We start from the raw sequence: 12,260 nt of genomic DNA, 5'->3' as shown, positions 1-12,260 counted from the left end.
TTTGACCTACTGCATAGTTTATGCAAGTAATGCTCCAGATGTCTTCAGGCTGTGAGAGCTTTAAGGAAAAAGGTTACCAACATGCAGCTCTCCGTATCTGTAGAAATAGGGCACGTGAAAATGCCAGAACAGAAAGCTTTGGGTATTCTTTTTTCAACATTTAAAAAGCTCAATTTTTCTGAATACTACGTTCGAGAATGCATGACATTAATATGATTTTACATTCATCAATTTCGTCAAAGGGGCTTAACAGGATAACGAAAAGTGTCTGACTCACCTGTGCAGCCAAGAAAAGCTCTTTGCAAGTATCAACAGAATACAAGTGGATTTTGAGGCACATACAGGATTTAAATTCAGTAAAAAATATTAATCTTCCTTTCAAAGAGAGGAAGACATGCCATATTTCGAAAGGAGTCCAAACCGCATGAGGACAGCTTGAGAGTGAAATGGACCAAGTTTCTATGTTCTTCAGTTCATTTATGGATATAAACTGATCTGTCATCAGCAAACACATTATCTCATCTTCTTAACAGACAGAAAATCTGAAATTATTTTACTCCAGACAAGACAAAACTGAAATTAACAGATGGAGGGTTTTATTGAACTATGTCACGATTTGATGAAGACACAGATGTTACGAAAAGCGAGAGGAGACACAAAACATGAGCAGAATTTTAATGTCACAAGCCCATATGTTTAAATTTACTTTTATTTATTTAAATCTTTTTGATAGAGATGATTCAGCATCATGACAGTAAGCATGTTTTTTAATTTTATATATCAATTAAAGAATATGAAATTCTGATCAATGTAATCGACAAAGAGGAAATTCATTGCGAGAGCTTTATTAGTGAGGGCTGAAATAAATGTCCAGCTGTTTAATAATCGTGGAAATACAGGATTCAGTCTGGAGAGATGGGAATATTGTTTGTGGTTATACAAAAAAAAACACACACTATTTAGTGTAGTTCAGATGCAGTGAGGTGAATTTGCATGCAGTTGCTCCTTCATGCCCTCTTTATCCTGTACGGCCTTTTTTTCTCACCCACTTTTATAATTTCTTCCTCCAAACTCATCTCTCAACCCTTTTCATCCCCATCTTTTCCAACCAAATCTTCCGTTCCAGCACTGAATATTAATAATAAACATCCCTTCTCCTTATTCATTCATGGTATCCCTCCATGCTTTCTTCAAACTTCTTTGCACTAAATTCAAACCCACACTTTACCTGAATTATCATCCGTACTTTTAACTCTGAATGTCCGGTATCTCACAATATACGTGACCAAATAACCCTTAACATTTAAAGAGACAAACTTACTTTTACAAGTGGTCATAAGGCTTTTGAGAAAACAGAAGTCTTGCCATCATGCTGAGAATATTACAGAGTAGGCCCATTACCTCACCTGGTTTAAACAATTATCTGACAATTTCAAAGTGTTCTGCTCCAGTTTGACGAATGTTTAAATTTCCAGTCTGAATACATTCACAGCATATGTGGCTGATACACTTCAAGACTAATGTCAAACAGTCTAAAGGACCCTTTACATTTGAAAAACAGTTTAGCTGAAATGGGGTTGAGATGTTGGAATTTATGGACAATTTCTTCCTACACAAGCAATTATAAATGTGTTTTGCAGACTTACTTCTCTGCGGCGCGATGCCCAGCAGGTCTGCTTGATCTTCCACACCACTGCTGCCACCAGGAGGAGCGACAGAAAGCAACTGTGGTGAATGAGAGGCAGAATGTCAAGCAAGAAGAATATTTAACCACTAGAAATGTACTTGTCCAAAGAGAGCAAAAGTTACTGAGAACCATCGGAAAGCAACATTCATGACATCTTAATTGATGGGATTAGCAACTCGGAGGCAGCTCTAAAATGTTTGTTAATATATCAAATTCACACCGTCTTTCAAGAAATATCTCATCTTATAAACATCAAACTGATGATGGTAACACAAAAAAAAAACGAATCCTATGAAAACACTATTTGTACATACACATTTGAACATTTTCTATTGGACAGAGTCAAATCAGTGTTGATCACCCAAAACACAAATAAGTGTTTTCCAAACATCATTGAACCATTTCTAAGATAAGATGAAACATGAAGAACTTAAATCTTTAAAAGTTGTCATCTAACTTTAAAACACCCCCACACACACAGAGAGAGAACAGAGAAGGTGATTTGAAAAGTGGCACATTAATATCTCAGCAGACTGAATATTTTGCCCGATTACTTGGATTAATAACCCAGCAGCGCGATCATTAGTCGAGGGAATTTCAGTGGGGTCCAAGCATGACTGAGAGAGAAAAATATGACTGATTGAGAGCTTCCACCCCATTATCCCTGAGACAGATGAGAACCTAAAGATGATTAGGTGCTAAAGAGGCAGTCGGCACTTTTAAAGAGCTGGTCAGAGGGTGGACTGAGTCTTTAATCAACAAGCTCTTGAAACGGTCGTTTCTCGCATCGCTATACAGATGCTTTGATATACAGTATGTTTGATCTGCATCCTCGAATCACTAAATTACAAGAGAACGAGACGTTATTCTTTATCTTCCTCCTGTTCTCTACATCCTACGATTTGCTCACAGCTCCCCATAAGTACCAATAAGGTCTCACCAAATCCGGTCGTCACCAATACATTAAAAATTTGGACTCAGTTCAGGAAGCATTACGGTCTGCATAGGGCTCCAGTTCTTGCTCCAGTTCTGAAGAATCATGCATTTCTCCCTTCCTGCTCTGACCCCGCACTTCTTACGTTATTAATGACCTACGGTATATGACAAAAGGTGTTTTCATGTCTTTTGCATCTCTGTCAAACAGTTACAGCTTCCCCAATAGCCACTTTTTTCAATAACTTCCAATGACACATTATTTTTCAAACTGCTTTATTCAAAAGCAGTTCCCACACTCACCCCGCCCCCCCCAGATTTAGACGTAAAACCCCCTGACTGGCGTTTTTGGTCTCCCTCCAACTAGAAATGTGTCACAGCCTTCAGCACCCTGCTGGCCAGACGTATCATTCTCCTCAAATGGAAACAGGTTTCACCCCTACTCACAACTGCTGGATACGCGAAACTTTAAGATGTCTACAGTTAGAGAAATTAAAGTTTTCGCCAATTGGATCTTTGTCAGCGTTCCATTAAACTTGGAACCCAATACTGGCTTATATTAGAAATAGTATTACTGTTAATCCTGATGAGAGAGAGAGACCCCCCACCCATTATTATTAGAACCCTTAAATTAGTTTTAATGTGTGTGTATATATATATATATATATATAAATAAATAAATAAATAATGTACACACACACATTTATTTATTTATTTATTAGGGGTGTAACAATATATCGTGCCACGAAATTTCGCAATACAAAAACGTCATGATATGTTTCGTGGAGGTGACGAACTGCAGCACGATATTGGGTTATTAATATTAATATATTGTGTTTACTAGTAACATCCTATTGGTGCAGCGGGATCACGTGACGACCTCGACCCGCGGACCAAAATCTGACTACGCTCAGAAGAAACTAGTACCGTTTTGCGTCCCAATCACGGGACTCTTGGGGGGTTTTGAGCTCCGAACTTTTACTTATAAGGTGAGCACGAATCAATCTTTTTTATGATGTAAAGATTGTGTCGTCCCCAAAGGTGGGAGCAGATGAAACGATAACGGGTTGACCTTACGGCCTCAGGCTGGAGCAGGTGAAGCTCTTAGCTCTGGCAGAAGATAAATAACAGTCATGTTGCATTTTGAGTTTGGGACTTTTCATAGTTATTTACTTTTATTTATTTAATTTTAGTTGTTAAATTTCTGGAAAATAAAAAAGTCAAGTCATACATGAGAGAAACTTAAGTTTGTGGCAAAATATTTGCACTTGTATGAAACTGAAGATGCATAATGCAAACCTGACATTTACTTTTAGTTCAGTTTGTGGAAAATGTTTGGCCTGGCTTTCTCCTTAAAACTGAAACCGTTATAAAGCATTACAAACTGTAACAATAGGGCAAACGCACAGCATTGTTTTGTATTTCAAATAAAAGACAATTTTTTCCAGTCATATGTTCCTCATTCAAGGTTGTTAAAAAAATACTGCTATAATATCGTACCGTATCGTGAGATTAGTATATCCTTACACCCCTAGTATATATATATATATATATATATATATATATATATATATATATATATATATATATATATATATATATATATATATATATATATATATATATATATAACATTATATTTTTGTATTTATTTTATTTTTTTTGGTCTTGCATTTTAATTATTTCCGCATGTTGAATGTGATGATGTAAAGACTGAGTTACTGCACCTGACATGGGAGTGTTTGTGGGATTTGTGTTGGGATTTTCTTTTCCTCTTATGTAAGCACTCTGACCGAATGTGAAGCCGATGCCCTTTTTTGTACTGCTTACAGAAATTGAATAAAGAGATTTAGAAAAAAAAATGCCCTGAAACAAAATTCAAAATAGAAAGCAAAAAACATATAAGGAATAGCGACACGCTGCAGCAGGGGCTTGTCTTTGAAAATGTGCAATATTTCTGTGCTGAGCTGTTTAACGGACATGTTTCACAGAGGACACGCCGGCGGCTCTGATATCATAAGCTCTGTTTGATTTTCTTTGATATGTAAACTTTATAGCGCCACATTCACAGGATGTTTGAAGAAGGAGATAGCAGGGAGGATGAGTGAATGGGGAGGAAGGTTGTGGGAGACATACCTAAAAATTCCTGGACAGTAAAGATGCTTAAATCCCTTTATCTCTTACTTCTGCTTCAATAAAAGCATCAAGGCTGTGATTCAGATTTGGGGTACTTAATGGACATGAACATGAAATCATTTTCTAGTGTTAATGTATGGACACCTGATGATATTTAGAGGGTGAACAGCAACATTAAGTTAATTTCCTAATCACACTATTAACAAAACTTGCATCATTATTACTATGTCTTTGAAATGTATTTTAGAAGTCCACAATAAATTTAGTTTTATTTATAGTGAATGCTTCTAGCATTAGTTAATCATTTTATTTGTGTATGTATATGTATGTATGTGTATGTGTATATATATATATATAAATAAAAATAGGCAGGAATGACTCTGGACTCAGCTTCAGTTACACTGTCATTTCTGTAACAGCAGGGCTACAGTTACACCAGGAAAAACAATCAATATCTAACTATAACTGCTGTCTGCAGGCTGTTATTTAGATGCCAAAAAGATAAAAACATAACCCAAGACAATTTGTTTTTTTAAATTAGGAATTTAGTGTGGTGTCCAGATCTGAAATATTTCAAGTGTTTCTTAAAACATTTAAATTCAAAAATGACTTAACCTTGTATTTGAAGACGATATGTTTAGGATGAAAAAGCAATGGAAAGTACAGGATCAATACTGGCTTACAGGAAATCAAACAAAACAAAGAGCATGTGAACCACTTCTGATTCAGAAGAGAAATGAGCAGCAGGAGAAAGTCATGATGTCATTTGTTCACCCTTAATCTCTCATTGAAGGAGGTTCAGAAACCCTGTGGGGTGATTTGACATTTTGTCATCAGGCTGATTATGTTTCCTGTAGGTTCATCCTGCCTTAAATCTGCCCACACACGTAGACGCTCGTGCACACACAACTGCTCGTTAGTGCATCGGGGCATCTCAGTTGTTCCTGCGTTTATGGGTCAGTGAGAACTGGACAACAAAGATGCAGACAATGGCTTCAAACAATTAATATAACCTGCTTAGCAATGGGGACATAAAGGGCAAACTAATAAGAACTGATGCTTAAAATTAAGGAGGCAAAAAGGAAAAGCCGTGTACCATTAACATTTTACAGATTATAGAAAAAAAAAAACAGAAGCAGGGGCCAACTCCTTCTCTCCTTTCCTAAGGGCCCCTGATTTTGGCTGTTCGACTGTAATATGATCAGTTGTGAGCAGAGCCTGGCTGATTGTGTGACGGCTTTTCAGGATACTTATTGTAAAATAGGCGATGATGGGCAGGTGCCCCGGGCAAAACCCGTCTTCTCTTCCTTTTGTGACGCCTACACAGACAATGATAGAACATAATCTACTCTGAGCTAAGTATTAAAATAAACTCTTGTACAGAAACTGCACAACCAGAGTTGAGTGTGAACCTCCTGCTGATCTGTATTATTCAGGATGACAAAGGTCTCAGTGACGTGTGGGCTGATCCGAACCGAGCGGTCGCCCGCGGTCACCTCAGGTCAACAAAGGTGGTGACTCAGAGTTAAAAGAAATGCATAATGATATTCAGTTCGGCTTCAGTCGGGCTGGTTAGAAGCATTGTTGCACTTTGATCATTAAATATTTAAACCCAATTTTATAACATATACAAAACCTCTATAAATTATGAATTCTAGGACATCATTGGTTAATTGGCACAAAGATGCAGCACCAACTTTCAGCTCAGGGGTGTGTGACATGAGGCAACAAAAGTTGAATACATGGGAATTGAAAACAAAAACATACACAGATGGAAGAAGTAAGGAAATAGTAAATCAAGATACTACATGTACTACAGGACTGTCTCAGAAAATAAGAATATTGTGATAAAGTTCTTTATTTTCTGTAATGCAATTAAAAAAACTAAAATGTCATACATTCTGGATTCATTACAAATCAACTGAAATATTGCAAGCCTTTTATTATTTTAACATTGCTGATCATGGCTTACAGTTTAAGATTAAGATTCCCAGAATATTCTAATTTTTTTAGATAGGATATTTGAGTTTTCTTAAGCTGTAAGCCATGATCAGCAATATTAAAATAATAAAAGGCTTGCAATATTTCAGTTGATTTGTAATGAATCCAGAATGTATGACATTTTTGTTTTTGTAATTGCATTACAGAAAATCACAATATTCTAATTTTCTGAGACAGTCCTGTATATTTAATTTGTTGGTCTGATGCAGGGGTCACCAATCCTGGTCCTCGTGGGCCGGTGTCCTGCATGTTTAGAGTTTTCTCTGCTTTAACACACCTGATTCTAATTAATCATCATCGTCATCAGCTTGTCATTGAGGTCTGCACAATTCTCTTAACGACACAGTCACTTTTATCACGGTGCAATGAAGCAGCGAAACATGCAAAACATGCAGGACACCGGCCCTCGAGGACCAGGATGAATCATCAATGCTTAGGTTAAGACCGACAATGATTATTCCTAGCGCAGGAAAACAAAAATCACTTTTTTCCCCCTTTTTCCTTTAAAGTGAAACTCCAAGGCCCCTTGCTATGCAGCTTTATTATTATTATTAATTATTATTATTATTATTATTATTTCTAATTCAGCTATAACTCATGTTTCATTTGATGGAATGAATCTGTGTTTGAAGTTTCTCAACAATTGGCTGATTTTATCAATGGATAACAGCAAAAATATGTGTCAGATATATCAGAATTGGTCACAGATGGGAAAGCCTTTTCTAAGTCTTGGCAATAGGCTATAGCCCTATGATAATGCTGTTGCAAGATGTAATGTATTATTTATGCAGTAAAATCTCGGACCGACATCTATAGACTATATGCGTAGTGGCACATTAACATAGCAACACTTGTGTTTGCTGTTCATATAACCTTATAGCAACGATTAATCAAGGTTACCTTTATTTTATTTTTTATTTAGTCCCAGTTGGGGTCGGATTGGCTGAAAATATCTGGCAGAACTATAGCAGTTTGCAGTTTTTTCCCATGATACCATTATCAAACTTAAAGCATACATTTTGCAATTATACACGCATCCTTTTACACACACGGACTTGAATGTACTTCTTAAACAACCCAATTGACTCATTTGAAGCATCTGAGTGATGAAAGACTTCTGCTATATTGCCTGGGATGGGAAAAAAGAAATCATTAAGAGCCCCTCATATCTCGTCGCCCACGCTTTCTCCTTATATTGCACTTGCAAGGAAATATGCACCTATTTAAATTGCTACTCGCTCTTAATTTGCCACTTGAAAAAGGCAAATCACTGCCTTTAAATTATGAAAAGCCTTTTAAATGTACTTGGCTAACAAACAGGCTTGGGTAACTCAATAAGCCGGAGAGACAAGGTTATAGAGTGAGGTGGAGGGTAATGTTTCTCAACAGACCAAGAGTTAAAACATTAAAACAGAGGAGTGACATGAAAACATACCTGAAAAATGTCACAAAGAACTGGACAAGGTCCATGATACTGTTGTGTTGGGAGAAGGCAATCTGTTTGAGGAGAAAGTCTTTTTAGAAATTGCAAACCCTCAGAAAAACATCACAGTCTTCAAAACCTAAATGTAAATCTGTAAATGAGTGAAACTTAATGTTTCTATCATATAAACACGGCTGTTGGTCATAATACACCAATATTTTCAAAAACACTCAGTTGATAGGTGACACTGTAAAGGGGGTAATGTGATTTGGCGTTCATGGGTCACAGAGTCAGCATTAAAAACCAAACAGGAAGGTCAGTGGCACATTGGACGCCCTGCTACTAAAACTGACTGTGGGGGGGAAGTGTCTGTTTGAATATAGTGGAACGAGACAAGAAATGGACGGATGTGGGATGAAGGAATCAGGCGACCTGTGGCTATCTTACTGTATTCAAGCTCATCTTTTGCTAGATCTTGATACATTTGGACACTGGTGCGTGGTTTTGCTGTTTTAACTGGTACATAATAAGTGATAGATAAAGGGGGACATATAATGAATAATTTTTTTTCCCCCTCTGTAAAAGAGCGCATATAAGAGAATTAAAAGTGACTACTAACACATCAAAAACTCTGGTGTAAAAAAATAATTTTGTCACTTTGTGTCAGGTCAGCTCGGTCTGATAATGTGCCACTCAACGAGGCGTTCGCTTTTGCAGATCTCTTCGGCACCAGCTTCCCCATCTTCATCTCCAGTAAACTTCACCACCATAGTCACTGTTCCTTCCCAAGTGGGTCATGCAAAGTGGCATCACCAACTTCAAAAGCTGCATTCTCCACATGGGAGAGGGGTGGAGTCAAGTTGAGCATCTGACTCCACCCCCTTACACCAGCTGCTATGAACAGAGTTGAAAAAGGGAGCTGTTATAGTGTGCCTTTTACCTATTTCTTTGTTATTATGCCCCAAAAGCACATTACTGACATCTCAACATCTCAGCAAAATGTGCAAATGAAGGGCATGAGTCACCCTTAAGTTACAGCTGTTTAATGAAATGTTTAATTGTCTGCAGTGATGTAGTATATGCATCACCAAATACGAATGTGTAGGTTTCAATGAGGCATTTATCTATGGTCAAGAGCTCTTAATCAAATTTGAAATAGGTGATTTTTAAGATGTAAATCCATCAGAGATAGGAGGACCATCTTAATCAATAGATTCTATGCTCTGTAACACATGAAAGGCCTGAATGTCAACAGTTTTGAAAGACGACAAGATCGCTTCCATGATACAGAAAGAGAGCTTTGTAGAATTTCGAAAGTGATGAACAGTTTACACATGATTTAATGAGAGTAAATGAGCTTGAAAACACAAGCCGCTCAAAAATAAATGGGCCAAATAAAACCGAAACCATCCCGAAATGCCTGTCCAATTCTAGAGCAGCATTTTTCAAAGAATGAAAACAAAAACAACCAGTATCAGACTGGCACCGAGAAAAAGTAGGCAGAAACAGACTAGAGATGCACCGATCAGGATTTTGAGGGCTGATCACCGATAACCGATCACCAAAATCAGTATCTGCTGAGGCAATATGCAATATTTCACCCTCTAGAGACTTAGAGACGACTTAAACTCATGTAGCTTATTAACTTAAGCTTTCTTGTGGTAATAAATGTGTACAACACAACGTGCAGTACACCAACAAAGACAACAGTAGACATGTCACTCTCTTAGAGTTCATACAAGTTGTAAACTATAAACCTTAGTTTTCCTGAGGAAAAGGGAATAAATGTTAAAATAAAAAAATGAATATGAATTATTGAGCTTTGTGAAAGCTTTAGCGATAGCATCCGCCGCGTGTGAGGAAACTCTTGTGAGTGAAGCAAAACTCTTCACACTAGAACTCCACAACATGTCCCTCGTGAAGCGACTGACACGACTGTCGTCCTGAATAAGGGTTTGGATGTGACTGTATATAGTCTGGTATAAGTGTGACGGGATTTCATCAGTGAAATAATTACGACCCGGTAGCGCGTACCGCGGATCCGAGAAGCAAACGACGCGGCTAAACCAGGGCTGCGTCTGAAATTGCATACTTCCACCTTAATTTAAGAGTATGAAAAATGAGTATGCAAGATTTTTTAGTGCTTCCGAAACATTAGAACATACTCAATAGTACTATTATATAGTATTATTATATAATATTATTATAATATTTGTATATAAAAGCTCAATAATTAATAATTATAATAAAAATGTTATAATGTAATCTTGTTTCGGCCAGATTAAACGGGAAAGAATGGAGCGGTGCTGCTACTGCTGCTGTGACACGTCACTTCCTGCCGTTGGGAGTGTGCGCTCTTAATAGTACGTCCGAATTAATGCACACTACTGATATTTACTCAAAAGTGTGCCAAACTTAAGTATACTTTTTAGTATATACTGTTTAGTATGGCATTTCGGACGCACCGCCTACGTCTGCTACAACGACAAACGGCTGATGATCAAGGCTTATGAATCCATTACCTTACAATGTAGTTCTCTATTTTTCTTGCTGTTGCTGCTGTTGTTTATAGGTCTCTGTTACGTTCAGGTGAGTTAGCGGCGTTGCTGCACGCTCCTGTTATTTATATAGTCCTTGACTTGACAAACTTTCAAATGTCTTATCAGCTTCGTTGAGGACATTTTTTTATAACATTCCTCTTTGCACACACTTTGCAAACTGCAAATTTGTTATCCTTTTCGGACATTGTAAAACTCCCATTTACAATGGCCGGTCACGCCCCCTTAGGACACCTGGGTCTGGGATGTGGGAACGCACGTGCAGGCAGCGGTTTGTTGTTGTAAACGTCATCGGATCGGCTGCTGTGAACTATTATTTTGAGAACGCCGATCAAAACCGATAGGGGCATTATCGGCCGATACCGATCGGTTGCCGATCGGGCGGGGAGCATCTCTAAAACAGACTAACTACACAGAGGCTGTGTGTGGCGGCGCAGATGTAGATGGCTTTCACGGGTACTGCCTCACTAATGCTTTTTGACGAATTGAAAGACGGGAGCAGCCGATTACAAACAAACTTGTGTGCAACCAAATACAGCAAAGCTGAAGCGTAAAAACTTCATAGCGCAGATGATGTACTGTGAATGCAACCCAGGAGTTTTTGAAGACTAAAAATGTGGAATATTCTCCAGGGAGTCAGTCAATATCGCATTTTAGTAGCTGGAGACAAAACAAAAGGCAGGACTACTTACCAGCATACAGCAGTTGAATGATTAATAATGAACATTTCCTATGTTTTTATCATATAAAGTTACTGCACTATCGTCAGGCCTAACTGTAAACAAACCTTATCTCAGAGATTATAAATAAAATCTAAATAGCCTTCTTTAAATAGGTTTCTATACTTATGGATACAAATAAACACTGTACATACAAACCAAACATCAAGATGCTCCAGATAATATTTTATAATAATATATTCGCTGGGAACGGACTTGCATAACTGATGTGTATTCATGCCTCCAAGACAACATGACCAGTAACTAATAGGTCAGAATATGTTTCATCTTCATTAAATGGGACATTTCACACAGGCCCAGCAGCTAAATATTACATGATAGGCCACATCATAGTGACAAGTCATTATCTGCTGTATGTGCTTGGAAGCCATTTCGCTCTGAAAGCATTTAGACACGCAAACACAATGTCATCTGCAGCGGCATTGAGCCTGTGATTGCCAACATGTAAGGTTGTGTAATAGGGCACAAATTGTGCTTTTAGACGTGGATTATTTGCGTCATATTTGTTCCTCTGAATGCTGAATTTAAAAAAAGTGGATAAACCAGATGACCTGGGAAAAATAAATAAATAAATATCATGGCACTGATTTATTATTGTAAGCATTTCCTAGCAAATATAAATGCTACTCCTAATTGTTTTCCTTAATTATCAGCTACCCGAAAGTGAAGCCAACTATATTGTTGCTTTTATTAGTAATGAGGAAAGGAGAACAAGCATGTTTTGCATGAAACTGGACCACTGTCCTTCAACGACGGCTCAATTATGCTCCAAAACCTCTGCC

General features: G+C 37.6%; 1 protein-coding gene across 1 annotated transcript in view; it reads right to left on the bottom strand.

Moving 5' to 3' along the window:
• atrnl1b (attractin-like 1b) overlaps positions 1 to 12,260 on the bottom strand; it is an 85,918-nt gene that overhangs the window by 18,164 nt on the left and 55,494 nt on the right. The window contains exons 25-26 of the mRNA XM_061707661.1: positions 8,193 to 8,254; positions 1,647 to 1,725 (exon numbers count right to left, since the gene is read on the bottom strand). Of these exons, the coding sequence (XP_061563645.1) occupies positions 1,647 to 1,725; positions 8,193 to 8,254 (141 nt within the window). The remainder of the gene's footprint in view (positions 1 to 1,646; positions 1,726 to 8,192; positions 8,255 to 12,260) is intronic.

This window comes from Cololabis saira, chromosome 19, assembly GCF_033807715.1.
Source record: "Cololabis saira isolate AMF1-May2022 chromosome 19, fColSai1.1, whole genome shotgun sequence".
Lineage (NCBI taxonomy): Eukaryota > Metazoa > Chordata > Actinopteri > Beloniformes > Belonidae > Cololabis > Cololabis saira.
Note: the sequence above shows the minus strand (reverse complement) of the source record. Positions and strands in the feature narration are given on the sequence as shown.